Below are 19,432 nucleotides of genomic sequence, written 5' to 3'. Positions count from 1 at the left end.
TCCGACTCTGACCAGCTTCGGTGCTATGCCAATCAAATTAGTAAGAAAATTAAAGAAGTCGCTAATCGTCAAATGGCTTGCTTTCAACATCCAATTATCGATTGATAATATACATTCATGTTCTTTTCTATTTCACATCTTTTGACAAATCGTGCAACTGTACATTACTAGCAAAATAAGTATATTCCTTTCGAAAATACACTTGACATTTTAAAACGTTTTAAAAGCTTATGTCAGTTTTTAAAGCTCATTAGAGCGTGTTGAAATGTTTTATATGTACAGATTTACTTTTGAACTTTGAACTATGAACTTTGTTGTGCAACACAACAGTTCGTCAATCGGCTTCAAGCGAACTTGCAATATGCTCTATTTAAAATTGGGTGACTTCGTATTCGTAATGACCCGAATGTTTCTCGGAGACTAGGCGTTTCTTGGCTATATTGCAGACAGTTCAATGCTAACCGATCATTTCATCTTTTAATTTAACTTCCCGCTCTCATACAAGTAAAAACACATGTAGAACAATGTACACATAGAGTATTTAAGAGGTACATTTTGATCTCGTATGAAGTTCTACGGCACCGATCTACAGCATAATGTGTTGTAGTAATATAAAATTGTGCAAATCATATACGAAAGTACAGTACTGAAATTACGAGAGCAAGAAGTCGCTAACAACATTAGCGACTTCAAAAGAAATATTGAATAAAATTCACACGAACCGTCTGCACTTAATCAAAAGCAGAATTGCATCAAATCATAGGCCAGGGAGTCAGAAGAGTTAGCCCAAGATTAAACTCACTTTTAAGGAATAAGAAGTTAATAATCCTTTCTTATTAGCTATCTTGACGAAGAGTTTGACTTCCTTTGAAGAGTTTTAATTTATCCATTGTGGAATGCTTCTTGTCTAATTATTTTGAATATTTGTGGTCTAGAATGGAAACCTTTACGCAAAAACTACAGTTAAGTGACATTAAAAGTAAATAAAATACTATACTGGTTGTCAAATATCAAGTATTCGTGCTAGGAACACATATATCAAAATTGACAAAGTTAAGTAAAATTCGTGACAAATAAGTGAAAAGTTCGCAATTCGAAATTTTAATTGATCCAAACTTTTTCTCCTGCATGGTGACCCTGTTTGATAATCTTGGTCGGGAGACAGGGTTTTTGAATACGGTGTGTCTGGTATGTATACTTCGACAGCGTTAACCGCGAACATTCGAATCGGTTAAGACATGCTGCTTTGCGGTGAAACGCAAATTGAGGTTGTGATATTGTTGGGAAAAAAAAAGATATTCAAGACTAGGTTTTAGAAATAGCGCATAAAAAAGAGAGTACATATAGCTTTACAATGTCCTGAAAGATGTTTCAGAGTGAAAAGGTGTATTTACTAGTTTTTCTTGTGTTTTGGAAGGAAATCTTTGTGTTTTCCCTATATTCAACACAGTCGGTATATATACGTGGCTATGGGTAAGCACATAAAAGTTTTGATTTTATAATTGTCTTACCGTTATTTTTGGTTCGAATCAAGCTCTGAGGATATTTTGACATTTTTAAACGCGTTCGGCATCATGATCATGAGATTTTTTTGTCCTTATATAAATATGAATTGTACAAATCTTAGAAGGAAAAATTGTTACGTTCTATTTGGGGCTTATAATTTTTTTACGTTGAATTAATCCACGACTATATAAAAATGGTAAGGAAAGAGATTTCTTGCATTCCGAACACAATTCTTGTATTTCTGTCTATACTTTAACTATTTTTCGTTTTAACTTGCACCAACAACAGACAAAAATGAACATTTAAGACTTAATGCATCCGAGTTGTAAAACCATAGGTCCATACACCCGGAGAGAATACGTTGGGTTTGGAATTTTACTTTTGGTTGAACAAGCAAATTCCACTCAATTTAAAGACTGTAATCTTCAGTAATGGGACTTTAATGATAAGATAAAACATGATTGAGAATTCAAAAATCTATTAACGAAACTTATACGAGATGGAAAGGTCACCGGACACATTCAAAAGGTCAAATGGAAAGTGACAATCATCTGCGTCTGATAAACCTGTGTTGCTGATAAAAGGTGTTTAATAAATAGCTTAAATCGTACCCCGTGTCCATACAATTCGTATCAGATTATCACTAAATTTGGGATAAATGTTTATTATTTGGACATATTTTAACACTATTAAGTGACCGCAGACTTTGATTAAGTCAATTATATTCACCTCTTGCGACGTATATTAAAGGGTACTTTCTCCATCGTAGACAAGGTATATAGCAATCAGAGTTTAATTTATTTCATTGCAATTTCAATCATTTTAAGTCTTATTCTGGCCTATTTTGCAAAGTTAAAAATATCCAACATTTGCATCATTAAAGATCGATGCGTCATAGCCGATCAAAAATAATTGTAGTTCTTGCACTATTATTTTTTAGGCCGTAAATTCGGCAGGCAAGTTGTGGACTTTTGGGCTTTCAATTCGACTCTTTAACACCGTACCAAAAGCAACAATCTTTCTTTGATAGAACTCCAGTGATTACAGGTAATATTTGTATGCAGGCTCAATTACCAACATGTCATTATAAGAATATATAAAGAATAAGAAAAAAGGATAAGAAAAAAGGATAAGAAAGTACAATTTTGCAATTAAATACAATAATCAAATAATAATGTTTGTTTTCCCAAGTTCCAAATTTTAACGAACTCTTCTGAATTATTTTTCACATTCCACAGAATTAATTTATGAACACTCAAAAGAAAAGAAACTCACAGGAGTCAGACTGAATTAAATAAAACACGCTCTACTCTGAAATTCTGCGTCAACGCAAATAGATGAACAGTATCAGATTTTTTGACACATTACTTTTTACGTAACATGTCGAAATTTTAAATTTTATAATTGGCACGATAAAATATTTACTGTTTCGCTTAGTCTTTTAACTTTTATTAATGAATTAATTAAAAGCGATATGAAACACTTTAAAATTCTATGTTTTTAATTGGCAAAAGAGATGGCTTGTTGAATTTCTATGTTCTTTAGGTCTTTTTTTTTCAAATATTTTAACTAATAAACTAATTCGCCTTACCTGAATTCATCTATCATCATGTGTCAATATAGACAAAGAAATGATTCTTCCACGAAGACATGATAGCACTGAAGAGTGGCATACGTTCTCCCGCGGTTTTGGCCTTGTCAATTTCTTGTAACGAACATCTAAAGATTTATCCAAAGACCAGTATTTATACCCAGTCATATTAATTACAGCTTTCTATTTGATAGGAAATTTAATCAAATTGCTATTGATTCTGTTATAAACATTGATATCAAATAAAAAAAAGTAGCAAAATGATTTACAGAATTTTTTTTAAACTCAATTTGTTTTCTGATAGGTTGCTTACCGATGTGGTAAGGGTCTGTCAGACCGATTTTTAGATAAAGACCGCAGTCTTAATCAGATAATGGAAAAGGATAACAGTTCGAACGCAACATTGTAGTATCTATCTAAACAGAATAATTTAGCCCGCCTTAATCATCATTCAAATTCCTTCATGCATTTAAGAGCAATTAAAAGACAGGGAAAAAAATAAAAAAAATTTCCTTTTTCTTTCGTGTTGTACATGGAGACGGTTTTTGTTTTTTTTTTATATTTTTTTTTCTGTTATGGAATAGAACTATCTTCAGTTAAGTAAACTTTTTATTATTTTGGGAAGCGTATAAGGAAAAATGTGAATATATAAAGTATTTTTAACCATGTTTAAAGTTCGCAATGGTATTTATCGGTTTTGGAAGGGTAAAGCTGTATGGAGAATGGATATTTTCGATAAGTGCAAACAGGTGAATTGATCGATTCAACAATGGGTAAACAACTCAAAAGGTGTCGACATCGATGCTGTAAACGTATTCATTTACACGAATTCTTACGAGTGGAATCAATTTTGGCGGTTTGAAAAAAAAAAGAAAAAAAAAATTAGTGTTATATAGTGTTAGTAATCAATTTCACAGATACCATTTTTCGTGGTTTTCTATCTATCGCAAAAGTAGCGGAAATTAGTACGTTTGCAGTAAACATCTGTGTCATCACTTAACGGACAATATGTTTTGTAGTAAGAAAAATAAAAAAAAAAACAAACAAAATTTTCCTGTGACCCTTATCAGTTTAGACCTAATAAAGTCGATCGTTATTGCCAGTCTTGCTTTTTAATAGTTTGGTGAACGTTTAATGGGCAGATTTTGACTGATAATATACGGCTGCATCAGATAAGGATTAACGTATTACAACTTTAACGCTCGAGTAGCATAGGAAATTACACTTTCGTTCGAAAATGGTAATACTTTTTAGCAGTGCCTTTCGATGACTATTTTAAAGACTTATTTCACAGCCGGCGCAGTGTTCGTTCTCTCTTCCATCTCTGTCGAGCCTCACATTCAAATAGTTTCTTTTGAATAAGAAGTCGTGATATTCAATACAACTCATAGCATTAAGATTCATAGAGTAGCTTTAGTGACTCTATTGACTATTTAAAAAATATATTTTGCATTTCCCTTGTTTATTTGAGGTAGAGATTTTGTTTCTGTCTTCTTCTTAATGCGGTTTCAAAGATTTCTTCATAATTACTGTTTAAACTGCGTAGTCAAAATCAAACTGGAATAATTGCCTTATAAACAAATGAAATTATCAAAATGACATTAATTCAGTTATATTTAAAGCCCACTTAAGATTGTAGGAATTTAAGCAGGAAGACTAAGATACTCTGTCACACTTTAAATCTGTCATTCACATCAATACTCTACCAAAGCGTAGTTTTGACATTAATATGTCATCCATTGAGTGCAATGTAGCACCTTCTTCGGAGCCTCTTGTCATTAAAAACATGTTTTTGAAACTTTTTAGAGTACCTCACACGACAATGGCTCCATGCCATCGGTAATTCGCATACTTCATAACACATTTTACGCGCTGTGTGCAGAGATAACCATTTATTGTGAATACATCGATCTAAATGTTGATTGAGTATCAATCAATATTCATTTCATATTAAATGGTGCACGAGGAAGTGATCAATTATTTTTATGACGTTGATTCGGACCCCGAGTGGCAATTTTTGAATTTTCAAAGGTAATTTGCATTGTTTCATATGCTTTGTTTGCAATGCAAATCATGTTCAGAACTATTTTTCGGATTTAGCGTTTTTTGTTTCTTTGGTATCTTACTATTTTCTTGTTGAAAATGTTATTTAAAGTAAACTCTAGAATAGCACACTTTTGAAGAGAGCACGTGCCGATTGAAGGGGACTGTATCGACGTTTGTACCACCTAAAACGATTGTCTTACATAAAATCCTGATTTTCTATAATGATATACCAAGTAAACTCATTAATACTGTAACGCCTTTATAACACGAAAACCGGATCTGGCAAGTGAGAGCAATCTCCTACAAATATTTGAGGATAAATTGGACCCAAAAAGATTAAAAAAGACAAATATCACAATGTCTAACAATAGAAAATAAGCATGATAATCGTTAGAATTCTACAGTTAGAAAAAAGAAACACTGTAACGCCTGTACATGACTTGTCTTGTTAGAGTAGTCATGGACGTTAAAACACTACCACTTTGAAACAGCAATTGCGGAAAATATTTAAGAACCTGGGAGATTTACCCGTATGAATTGGAGTAATGGACCTAGATCTCCAAGATTTGCCTTGCCTTCAGCAAAAACATATTAGCTCTACACATAGAAGAATAATTTTTGATTTGATTTGTTAAAAGCTTTCTCATTGGTTCTCTTTGTTCAAACCAATTTTTTTCATATAACCTGGCTTAGTACTATGACATCTTTAACGTCGATTGGTCCGCACCTCGCGATTAAAATAATCCCAAACAAAATAATATTTTCACTATGAATGAATTTTTAATATTTGGACTGTCATCCTGTAGAAATTAAATTATAAGGAATGTTTCTATTTTTTTGTTATATGGTTTGAGCCAGTTCACACAAAATTGGTTTATAAGTATAAACTGTCACAAATCAGGTTATTTCGTATAAACTGTTCAAAAATTAGAAAAATTCCTTAAATGAATTGGAAATATGCAATTGAAAATGTAAGATCTTTCTAAATGATTTGAATAATATGAATTACGGTGTAATCAAGAGAAGCTGAGGTTTAAACAATTCCCACAGAGACACAGACAAAACAAAAATATGGACACAAGAACATGATAAAGAAACAGTTGCTACAAAAGACGCAAAAGGAAAGTAAAAACCCCAATGCATGACTCCATCAAAGTCTTTCAGGTAAATCCATATGGAGTAGTTTTGTACATTTTGGATTAATGAATGGAATAAAACTCAATAAAATTGTACAATGTTGACATTTAGATGTCATTCATTTGATTTATTTAGCACTTTATAATAGAGCCCCCTGTCATACGGTTGATATTTTGAAAACCTTTTGAAGTGTCTCACACGACCATGGCTTCATGTGGTAATTCACATACTAAAGTTATTAGTATCCTGTTTTCCTCGTATTTGATGTTTGGGTCAAGGTTGAGAATCGATAAAACTTGCTCCCTGTTTTTCGCAGAAAATATGTTAATTTCTTTATCAAAAGCGACGAATAGCGTTTAGTCATACAGTTAAAAGAATTGGAAGTTGAAACTATTATTTTCCTTTTGTTCAGCAGTATTTACTTTTTGTGTATTTCATTTTAATTTGAATACTTGATTTCTGATAAAGTTGGTTTTATTCAACTTTGTAATCTTTTTTTATAGGACCAATAAAAGTTTACCGGTTTAGAGCGAGTCCTGTTCAAGTCAAGCGTTCTCATGTTTTATTTGTAAATGACTGATTTTAAGGCGGTAGTCTCATGGATATCCTCAACATCTTTTATTTATTTTTGAAATGAGCTATTAATAATAGAAATCAACAAACAATCCATCATATTTACCAGACAATGTTCGGGCAACTATGAACCTCTAGATTGATTAAGTCGCAGTCGTTGTAAGAAGTATGCAAATTCCGTTATATGTGATACACACCATAAAAAGCTGCACATTTTTATTTTCATTTTCAAGTTACTCTATGGGCCTTTATAATAAAATATGTTATATAAATTCCAATCTGTCTTGTCTTACTAGATAATTCACATTGACAAGCCATTAGTTTTTATTTCAGTGTCATTTACAGAGTTATCTCTCTTAATTTTGAATTCTAAAATACATTCTGTATGATTTTTATCACCTAGGACCAAGGGTTTTATGAAAAGCCATATGCTAATTTCTGTTTACTAAAAAAATAATTTAACAAAATATATAGGCTTTCCAACTATGTATGATATTGTGCATGATTCTTAGCTGTAGTGGTACTTAAGATTTCAATCAACATCTTGATTTGACCCACTCAGAAAAGTGTGAAAGAATAATCAAAGGAACCAAGATTCTAGTGGAAATCAAAAGAATGTAATCCAGGGACAAAGACATTGAAAACAGACACACACAAAAAAGAACATAAAATAACCAAAATAATACATACAAAATAACTAAAGTAAATGAGCAACTCGGACTCCACTAAAAACTGGATGCATGGACCAGGTGCACCGGTAAGGTAAGTGTTCTCTGCTTTTCTAGAAACACCCGTCGACGTTTGACTTGTGATATGCGACTTCCATACGCAGGTGATGAAGGGATGTTGCCACAGATGAAAGGAAATTTGACAATACGGAATGAAATGTTGTTTGTCGTATAGTTTGGTCAAAAGTTTTCCTTTACCATCGATCTCTAAGTGTAGGACAAGATATGAAGCTGACTTCACAGTGTCTGTAGTATCCTTTATCTCCAGTTTTTTTGGGGGTAGGTGCGATGTTTCAAATCCCCAAAACTAGTATTGTTTAACGATAATACGTCATCTGTATAGCGGAAACTGAGATTGAAGGACCTAGCTAAACGATGTTCCTTCTTTTGGATTAGATCAGCTATAAAGTCAGCCTCATAAGAGTGAATGAATGTATCAGCAAATAGAGGAGCACAATTTGTTCCTTTTGGAATGCCGACCGTTTGTTGAAAAACGCGTCCACCACACTGGACAAATACGTTGTCGATAAAAAATTCAGGCATTTTTGAAAACATCTCTACCCAGAACTACATAATTGTGTCTAGGTACACTGTCTTTTTTAAAGTAACAACGATAATGTTTTTTTTGAGTCGGGACTTGAACAGAGTATGGGGAATAGAATTATAAAGAGTCGAAAAATCATAGGTTTTGATGAAAATTATAGAGCACGAACAAACATTCCTAAACATTACTTTTGTTGCCCGGGGGTACTTTCAATAGATATGATAGTATGTATGTGCCACAGAACAGGGTCTACTTCTACCAATGATCTGTCATGATCAGGGTTTCAATTTTTACCTTTGTCAATAACAAGATTACTTTTTCATTCTTCTGTCATTGTGGAATGTATAAATCACTTGTCTTGAATAGGGTCTATTACCAACCCGGGATTACAAATCACCCTCTGTTTTAACTAAACTAGTTAATATTTCTGTGAATGAAATGCAATATCCATTGTGATTACGCCTTTCCCGGCGCATTGCCTTACCTCGTCCTCACTCAGGGAGTGTAAATATTATGTAAGTATAAAGTCCTTGCAACAATACATAAAAAAACAAGACATAGCATATAAGTAAGAAATATCTATCATAACGTATATCAAGTCATTAATTTGGTTACTTTTGAACAATAAATGTCACTGACAGGGTATGATTTTCCTAATTTCAGTGTTATAACTAGGTCCGGTTGGACCACCGTAAACAGTACATATATACCAATCCCCCCACTTTTTAGTCATCCATTCGACGTATATTTTTCAAATATTTCCCTAACCCAAGTTTAACCAGTCAACAACTTTCTTATTCCTTTTATTGATTGTCAGAAATCATGTACAAAATAACCTTTTGATGATCCTATGTGGAACCATGTGAATTTTCATATTTTGAAATCACAACGGCGAGATGAGCAAATTCAAACTACATATTTATTTTTTTAAAGCAGTTTTCGAATTGTTTTATCAACTTAACTATGACATACTATGTAAGTGATGTATATTTCCGGGTGAAGCTTAACTATGACATACTATGTAAGTGATGTATATTTCCCCGTGAAGCTTAACTATGACATACTATGTAAGGGATGTATATTTCCCCGTGAAGCTCAACTATGACATACTATGCACGTGATGTATATTTCCCGGTGAAGCTTAACTATGACATACTATGTAAGTGATGTATATTTCCCCGTGAAGCTTAACTATGACATACTATGTAAGGGATGTATATTTCCCCGTGAAGCTTAACTATGACATACTATGCACGTGATGTATATTTCCCGGTGAAGCTTAACTATGACATACTATGTAAGTGATGTATATTTCCCGGTGAAGCTTAACTATGACATACTATGTAAGTGATGTATATTTCCCGGTGAAGCTTAACTATGACATACTATGTAAGGGATGTATATTTCCCCGTGAAGCTTAACTATGACATACTATGCACGTGATGTATATTTCCCGGTGAAGCTTAACTATGACATACTATGTAAGTGATGTATATTTCCCGGTGAAGCTTAACTATGACATACTATGCACGTGATGTATATTTCCCCGTGAAGCTTAACTATGACATACTATGTAAGTGATGTATATTTCCCGGTGAAGCTTAACTATGACATACTATGTAAGTGATGTATATTTCCCGGTGAAGCTTAACTATGACATACTATGTAAGTGATGTATATTTCCCGGTGAAGCTTAACTATGACATACTATGTAAGGGATGTATATTTCCCCGTGAAGCTTAACTATGACATACTATGCACGGGATGTATATTTCCCCGTGAAGCTTAACTATGACATACTATGCACGTGATGTATATTTCCCGGTGAAGCTTAACTATGACATACTATGCACGTGATGTATATTTCCCGGTGAAGCTTAACTATCAGGAAAAGTGTACCACACAAAACGAAAATGTCCTTTAATTGAACAAAAAAAATGTATTTTCGCGCAAAAAAATGAACTTTCTCCTGGTTGTACTAGAGACGTCATGAGCAACTCAGAAACCTTAACTTGAGTATAGTACGGTTATACCAAAATTTACATGCTTATAACTTTGTTTTAACACGAAGAACAGATGCACTTGATAGATGAAGACTTTAAAATGTTTCAAAATACAAACATATTTCACGTTTGTGAACCAAAACGTGTCATACTTGAAAAGTTTGTGTATGAATTCATGAATGAGATTGCCCTACTGTTTCACCCAACCTATTATCAATGCACAGTTTTGACATGAACATATCATCAGGCTGGTCGGATTTAACACATTTTGTGGAAACTGTTGTCACTCTTGTGGTATTTTGGTTTTTAGATATTTTAAAAGTGTTCGTCAGTTCAATGCAATGTGAAAGTACAGTTAGTATTAGAAAAGAAATGTAGGATCTAGCGAGACATTTTTTGATCATGCGACATCAAACACATCTAAATATGGTAATGACATCAACGTCATTTATTTAGAAAAGTTTTGAATTTATATCTCGTTCTTAACAACCTAGGTGTACGCATTTTATCTAATTGAATCTAATTTTTTCGGATGTGTTTTCAAATACATTTTTCACATTTAACGTTTCTTAATGCACAATAATGCATGGATCTGATAAGCTGTATAAGCTTTATACATTGTCATTAAAATGCTACTTGTTTTTACTAAAGTCAACAATTACTCGACTTGAAGTACTTTTTATCCCTAATTCTGATGGTACCTTAATCATCCAATATAAAAGGGACGAAGTATAAAATGTACGTTCATCCCAATGCTACTTACATATTACCTCAAAGTCATTACCAATGCACAGTTTTGACAAGAACATGTCATACAGTTGGTTTGCTTTAACACATTTTGTAAGATACTGTTGTCATTTATTGATATTTTTGAGACTTTAAAGAATGCTTGATTCGACGTTGGCTCCATGTCTGTATTATTCAAGTTATATTTTGCACGTAACTAAAAGTAGTGGTGATATATATTTAGATATTTTGAATTACTGATATTGAGCCCAACAGTCGTATATGGTTATTTTGTAATGTCAGAATGGTAAGAGTGTGCCCACACGACTATGGGTCCATGTCTTATATAGAGTATATAGAGTAATACTTTCTTGTGTAATCAGGATAAAGAGGTCGTGGTTCGATACTGATTACAGGAATGACATAATGTCATATATATATATGAGTAATCAAGGGAACCAAGATTATAGCGGTAATCAAAAGAATGTCATCCAGGGACAAATACCAGACATGGAAAACAAACACGCACAACAAAGAACATAAAGTAACTCAAATTATACATACAAAGTAACAAAAATAACGTGTGTTTACACACAAAACGCAATTTATTCCGAACTTTTAACGAAATAGGGGGTTATAGAACTTCTTTTCGCAAAGAAGCGTTTTTGAGAATTGAAGTATCAAACGTATTTTAAACAGCTTATTTCTTATAATGTTTGGGATGCAGGAGTTGTACATATTTCCAAATGTTGTATCTTACCTTTGATGAATAATAATTTTATTGAAATGTAAACAGAATGTCGGGTTGACCACATATAGTGATTTGGTCAATTGAAATAAAAGCATTTCTGTTTTCGTCAAATTGTGGTTGAACACTCTAAAAGTGGATGTGCAATTATTCACTTGCCATAATGCGAGCATAAAACAAATTGAATAAGTTGGGTTATGTAGTAAGTTTCTGCAATAACCAAAAATATAGTTTCTTGGTTTTCAGGTTATACACAATATCGCCTTTTGAATACTAAAGAGTAAAAAGAAAATTCCCTCCATCTTCATCAAGTTTTGTTAATGAAAATTGCAAAAACAAAACAAAACGAAAAACAAACAAACCAGAAAAATACAAACAAGGAAAAAAATAGTCACGCATCAATTTTTCAGGAACTATTTATATTTAAAGTATTTTTTCTCATTGGTTTCCATTTTAAAAAATAACCTTAGAACCAATTATTTGACATGAAATTACATTATATATATATGTAGAAAGGTCTGAAAAATTCCCAACGATGTTAGAACTGTCAAATTTGCGATGCAAATTTTTGGTCGTTCCCTCCGCGGGACTCGAACTCGTATCGCTGTGACATCTATTGCAACACCGCCTGCACAAAGTCCAGCGCCCTAGACCACTCTGGACTTTGTGCAGGTGGTGAATCCCGCGGAGGGAACGACCAAAAATTTGCATCGCAAATTTGACAGTTCTAACATCGTTGGGAATTTTTCAGACCTTTCTATACGTTTACATATCTTCCCTGTACCAATTTGATCCGATGGAGCAGTGTAGTGAATAGAGTCGTCACATTCTGAGACGTTTATATATATATATATATAATATTTCGAAACAACAACCATTGCATATAAACACTCTCTTATCTTGAATCCCACAGGATGAATACATGCGTTTATATTCCTAAATAAGTAGCTCCATATATCACATAAACTGCAATAAAAATAAAAATATTTGGGTTTATACAAATAAAGAAATCTTTCAATTAAAATGATAATCAATATAATTTACTTTTAGTTTTGAAACAAAACATTCGTTTCAAAAAACTTTTTACAACTTTTTTTCACTTTTGCATTTTTAGTAAATCAAGTGATACCGTACAAGAACAACACACACACACACACACACACACACACACACACACACACACACACACACAAATAAATAAATAAAATATTTGTATACAAAAGGTACTCAAAACCATAATTATTAACACAGAGAACCCAATCCAGCATAAAGTAACTCGACAAAGTGCAATATAAGGAATGAAGCATCAAGGGAATCAAGATTCTAGTGGAAATCAAAAAAATATAATCCAGGGACAAAGACCAGACATGGAAAACAAGACACACACAAAGAAGAATATAAAATAATCAAAATAATATTTACAAAGCAGCAAAAGTAAGTGAGGAATTCGTACTCAACTGAAAACTTGGAGCATTGGATTTCGGTAAACAATTTATGATATAATACGGGTAAGAAAGTCTGACAACTCTACTGGTGAATAACCTCGGGGACTTTTGGTCCATCAAACGTGGTATCGACCCAGTGGTTTTCATATACCAGTCCACATGAAATTCTGACACTGCCAATGGGAAAGTGATTTATGGTGTGGAAAACCCACCAAACAAATAAAGCTTTTTCAGTCTACATATGCTATACATTCTCATAATGATAATCATTTCTACATTCAGATCTACACTTTTTTTTTCAGAAAATCATATTTATCACCCACTAAAATCAACTAAATGAAACCAAACCAAGAACGATAGCTCTAGCAAAATGTCAATTTCATGTACATTCTATATAATTTCTTATCTCAAAAGCGCAACAAACAAATCAAAACCAAGATTGGTTATGTGATCAGTGACTGTCTCTGAACAAGAAATAAAACTATATTTGGTGGGTTTTTATATGCACGAATCACCTTCTCTCTGATTTTTATAAAGACTGATAATTAAATACAACAATACCAATCAAACCAATACAAATATCGCAAATTTTGGTGTGCTGTTCGCATGCTTCTAGTAATCTCTCATCGACAGTATTTGAACCAACTTTAAAAAAAATATCAATAAACGTTATACAAAAAGTACTCATTACAAAAAAGATCGAAAAAGAATGCCAAATCTGGCATACTTAAAATACTTAAAATGAAGGGTTTTTTATTTATGTGATCCTGCAAATTTCGGAAAATAACCTTAGATATTATTCAAGGCAGACAAAGCAAGATATATTTGGAAAAAGCAATAATGTTAACACGGAAAAAAAATTTAAAACCACCACACAGAATTTATTTTGCACAGTATTACTGTTAAACATAACCACTGCTACTTAATTATAGAACTCGATATCAACAAAACATGGTTAAAGGAAGAGTAATCAAGGGAACCAAGGTTATAGCGGTAATCATAGAGTAATCAAGGGAACCAAGGTTATAGCGGTAATCAAAAGAAAGTAATCCAGGGACAAAGACCAGACATGGGGAAACAGCCACAACAAAGAACATAAAGTAACTAAAATCATACATACAAAGTAACAAAAGCAAACTCGGACTCCACTAAAACTGGGAGCATGGACCAAGTACACCGGTAGGGTAAGCGTCCTAAGTTTTATACGTTTTATAAAGTTGTTCATATTTCTATAGTAAGAGGAAGACAATATTTGTAATATTAACAAAATTGATAAAAATTTGTATTCATGATATTGACCTATAAAGGTCAAAGGAGAAAGATGGTTTTGATGTTTTAATCAGTAAAAGATATAAAATTGACTCCTATGGGTACATAAACAAATATAACTTTATCGTCTATTAACACTTAATTTTAATGATAACTGATAACACACTTTAATAATAATTGTTTTTTATATATTTGTATACATGCATATTGAAATAAAACATCCATAGTACACAACTTTTTTACAGCATTTTATTAGAAGAACAGAGGAGGCTTACCCTAACAGTTCTCTGATCATGCTCAATTCGGGTTGTTCATTTCTATGTGTTTATTTCAGCTATCACATGCTACTTGAGGTTTCTGTCTCTGTATTCGTTTGAATATTCATCAACTTTCGAAGTTTTAATTGTGGTTGCCCTTTCTTTGGCTCATTTGTGTTGGCTTTGCTTATTCGATTCTTATTTTGTCGAACCGATCGGCACAAGAAATCTGTTTTCGTAGTTTAATACTTTTATTTTATCGTTTTAGTCCCCCAGTTGAATTAAATCAGTAAGCAGATTTTTGCGACATGTTTATTAGACACGTAGCTGCATATCACAATAATGACTCTCACTTTAGCTGTGTGGATAACATTGACATATTTTATCATTAAAAAGATATACCGCTGTCTCCCCTAAGTAGATAGACAAATAAATAAAGAGCTGAAGGTTTTAATTGTAATGTATTTGATAATGTATTATCGAAAAATTTTAATTGACATCCAAAGTTCGCATTCCCAATTGGGCTTCGTCGTCCTTAACGGCAACATGATCCCTCGGGTCATGTTATCCCTGAACACTTAGCATTGTAATAACTTTATTTCTATATATCTATATGACAAAAAAAAAAAAAAAAAAAAAAAAAAAAACGCGAAAAAACCATATCGTCTAAAATTTGCTCTTTATGTTATCCACATATGACGTTTTAAAATGCCTTATTCAACCGCAAAAAATATCTACAATATCATAGAACATGAATTATTTGGTTTTCATTCTTTTGAAGCCGTTACTTTTTCTGTAGTTTGACTATCGTAGAGTACATTTCTGTGTATAAAAATAATAACTGATTGGTAATTTGTCCAACCTTTACGACTCGGAACAAATCGAAAACTGGATATACAGTGTAACTCATCAAAAACAAACTCTGCATAATCCGAAAACCTGTCTAAACCTGACATTGTGTAAAGTTTTTTTTTACTTGTTTAAATGATATTTTGAAAGGGATTCAGTCTACACAGGTTTCACTGATTTTTAAAAAAAATCTAGCATCAAGCATATCAAAGAAAACGCATACCCTATTCCCAGTTTTAGTGGGGTCCGGGTTGCTTATTTTTAAAAATTTTTGATTTGTTTGTTTTTTCTGTAATTGTTATATTGGTTATATCATGTTGTGTGTGTCTATTTTCCGCGTCTTTTTATTATTGAATTATGTTCTTTTGATTACCGTTTGAATCCTGGTTCCCTGTATTTCTTATTTAATCTGTTAGTGTTAAAGGGACACCAGTGTTGAGTGAAAATACACCCTTTTCATTTACTGATAAGGCTAAAATTTGCAGTTTTCGTCCTGGTTCATTAACAACTCAAAGCTTTCTTTTACTTGATTATAAACAATTATTTTGTGCCTTTTGTTTTTGGAATGGAAATTTTTTCTTGACTTGTGTGTCGTGCCTGGATTTGTTCGATATTCCAAACATCACTAATGTCGTCCAACGGACATGCCAAATAATGCAACGACGTAAAATAAAACGTGACCCTTAATTTGTACTATTAGTTAAATGATTATTGTTGAGTTACAGACGCATTTTGAGGGCGATTTTTTTTGTAAACAACGTACGTGGTTGCCGTCATCAAGAAGTTATGCAATATCTAGCTAATGACCAAGTGTACCCCCAGCAAACCAATTGTTCATATGTTATCATATCAATAGAAGATGTGGGGGTATGTATTTTGTTGATTTGATAATGCTGAACTTCGCGGAGGTATGGTGACTGATCGTAAGGTCAAAGGTCAACAATTCGTAATCATTCAAAATTGCTTTTTGATTGGCAATATAACTGTTTTAACAATGCATTCTTATTCTCTGTATGTGGAAATGTTACGGATAATTTAGCACGTTGTATTTATATTGCGCATCTGTTACCTTTCTCTACGCTAATTGATTGTTCTCTGGTGCTTTCGTGGTAGTACCACAGGGGCAGATCCAGATATTATAAAAAGGGGATCTAAACTATTATTTGCTCATTTGCTCAATATTCCATCTAAAAAGGGGGGAGTCAATCCAACCCGTAATTCTTCGTCTGCATCTGCCGCTGAACTACTCAGTGTCCTTCATTACGCTTCATGTGGAAGGAAAATCAAGAGATTTCCCCGTCAAAATCAATATAAAAGGATTAAAGCGATAATTAAGACAACAAATGGCATTTAAGTCACTGTTTCAAGTTGAGTCAATACGTATACAGTAAACACTAGTCGTATCACCTTTGAAAAGTTAAATAGTTTGACATTGTTTAATTACAAAAATGCAGTAATTGCATCTCGTGCATCTAATTTTTATAAAATTAATTCGTTTGAATAAAATGCTCAAATGTTTGTTTTCATATAACTGTCTATACACAGGTATTTTTTTTATTCTGCAAATTGTTGATAAACTTTACGAAGTAGTTTTGTTCGATATTTTCTTACAAAAACAGGGACAATTTTAATGTTCAGTAAGGAATTATAAATTCAAGACTCAAAACATTCAAAGGTAGCACAATCATTTTTTTTCTATCTTTTATATCCTTTTTAATTGCTTTACAAAACAACTTGACACTTTGAGAACATTACAACCATAATTAAAGCCATAAATGAAGACGTTGATTCTTAAGTTGCTTAATTATGTTGTTAAAGTAGTTAAAGGGGGCAAATGTCTCGGCTATTACGCCGACTTTCCAGCAGCTTCGTTGCAATTAAACATTGCAATAAATTTAACAATTCTGACTATGGAATCAAAAGAACTCCGATTTACGGCAGTTTAAGAGATAAATGATGTTGACTTTATCACTTAAATCTCAATTTAATGAACTTTTTCTTAAATGAAACTTAATCGACTATTTTCTTTAAATGGTAGTTTTACGGGTCAGAACAACCTGCGTGGGCCACCAACAGTTAGATTTTTTTCTTAAACAAACATGGTGCTAGTGATGCATGGACTTGTCATATTGTTATGAAAAGAAGAATGTCCGAGCGGTATGATCTTTCATAAACATGTATATAAAAGTAATCCTTTAGAAAACTATGATTTAATTATTAGATAATAATTAATCACGATTGTATAAAAATGTCACAATACTGGGACAATGTAATTTACCGTGAACGGCGCTACATATACATCAGAGAAGAGTACGCTGACGGCAAAGTATGGTGAATGTTTCAAGGCTGGGACTTTGGTACATATAAAGTCAGTTTAATTATAAGCACAGACCGATGCTTTGAATCTCTGTAGCTCTATATTCTACCAACAACTTCAGAAGAGTTCAATATAATGCTCCATACATCTAAACCTCACTTTCAAAATCTGTTACTAACGTCAACTCTCAAACACGTCATAGATTCTCAAAATGCGGGAAACCTTGTAACGTCATTTGGAATCAAATCAAGTCAGATCATTTTAGAATAAGAATTAAGAATTGATTTGCCAATACAATTTGCTGTCATTGCTACTTTGAAAAATCCTAATTTAATATTGATTATAAAAATGATATAATATATCACTGCATGACTTTCCTTGACATCGATTGTAAATGATAAACATACTTGTTCACAGTACTATAATTTCCTTCTTTTGTTTTAAACCAGAGTTCACATAAATAAGCAACTCAAGTGGTTTTTCTAAAGAAGCAGAGCATACTAACCCTACCGATGCACCTTTGTTATGTGTGTCTGTTTTCACTGTCTGATACTTACCCTTGGATTACATTCTATTAATTTCTGCTCGAATCTTGGTTCCCTTCATTTTTCGTAATCTTGACTATCTGTGTATGTGCCATTAGTATAGAAATTTGTGTAAATGACTTTTTGTCTGTTTTCCTGGTCTAGTCTTTGTCGTCACTGGATTATGAATATCTCATTATTATCATGGTCGCATCTTTAACTTATAAGACATTGTCGGTCAGGTAATGGACTTATTTTTGTTACACCAGTTATTTAACTTATACTTTAACTACTATTAAAGATTTGACTGTTGAAGTTTTTACATGGAAAAAAATTCAAAAAGGCAGTTTTTTTTATATTTGCATATGTCTAGCTTCACCTCCATGAAAGTATTCGTGTTTCAAAGACCTCTAATCAACAGCTTTAGAATCAAATATATCGGAAGATCGAAAATAGGAGGCTAAGTCAAACCCCGTTGGGTTCCACCATGAGGAAATCAAGGAATATTTTATGTATTTTTAATTTAAGGATTCTGTAAATTTCTGGAAAAATTCAAGTCAGACTAGTCTGTAATTAAATCATCGGAAGATGACTATGTGAGTGAATTTATTCAATAAGCTTTATATGTTTGAAAATGGCATGATTTATTTTTGTGCAAATGCTTTTATTTGGTGTTTGAAATGCTTTTACTATTTTATTCTTCATTTTGTTTGCAATTAATATATTTTGTAGGCTCTGCACATACTTGAACTAGATGTTTATATATAATTATGTTTTTGTTGCATGTGGATCAAATGCTTTCAAACGATTTTTGCTGCCTTTACTATACCATAGCTCCACCTCCATATTTCTTTTAACGTGCTTATGATTGATCTGTGCTGTTTTGAGGATTGTATAAAAAGATGCAAACGCGAAAATGTTTATGATCATTTTTCTTACAGTTTATAATCCTTTTCGCTCTACGTTCCTTTGAACTAAGGCATTAAACAACAAACCAGACTTTCAATTAGATACCAAATATATATCAAAACTGCATTTTTTGCTAAAAATAAAGTTCGTTATTAGAGGCTATAAATGCTGGGTTAAAACGAGGACTATTTTTGAAACAACAAAGCCTTTGCATATTTTGATGTACCTGAAAACGTTTTGATCTCATTTTTTTTAATTAG

General features: G+C 32.5%; 1 protein-coding gene across 1 annotated transcript in view; it reads right to left on the bottom strand.

The window, feature by feature from the left end:
- Positions 1-3,254, bottom strand: part of LOC148620731 (uncharacterized) — a 34,447-nt gene extending 31,193 nt beyond the window's left edge. The window contains exon 1 of the mRNA XM_088574480.1: positions 3,098-3,254. Coding sequence (XP_088430606.1) covers positions 3,098-3,117 — 20 coding nt within the window. The 5' untranslated portion in view covers positions 3,118-3,254. The remainder of the gene's footprint in view (positions 1-3,097) is intronic.
- Positions 3,255-19,432: the final 16,178 nt, after the last annotated feature.

Source organism: Perna viridis, chromosome 3, assembly GCF_037379345.1.
Source record: "Perna viridis isolate PV_CMFRI_1.1 ecotype Kerala chromosome 3, ASM3737934v1, whole genome shotgun sequence".
In the NCBI taxonomy this organism is placed as follows: Eukaryota; Metazoa; Mollusca; class Bivalvia; order Mytilida; family Mytilidae; genus Perna; species Perna viridis.
This window is presented reverse-complemented; position numbering and strand designations above follow the sequence as displayed.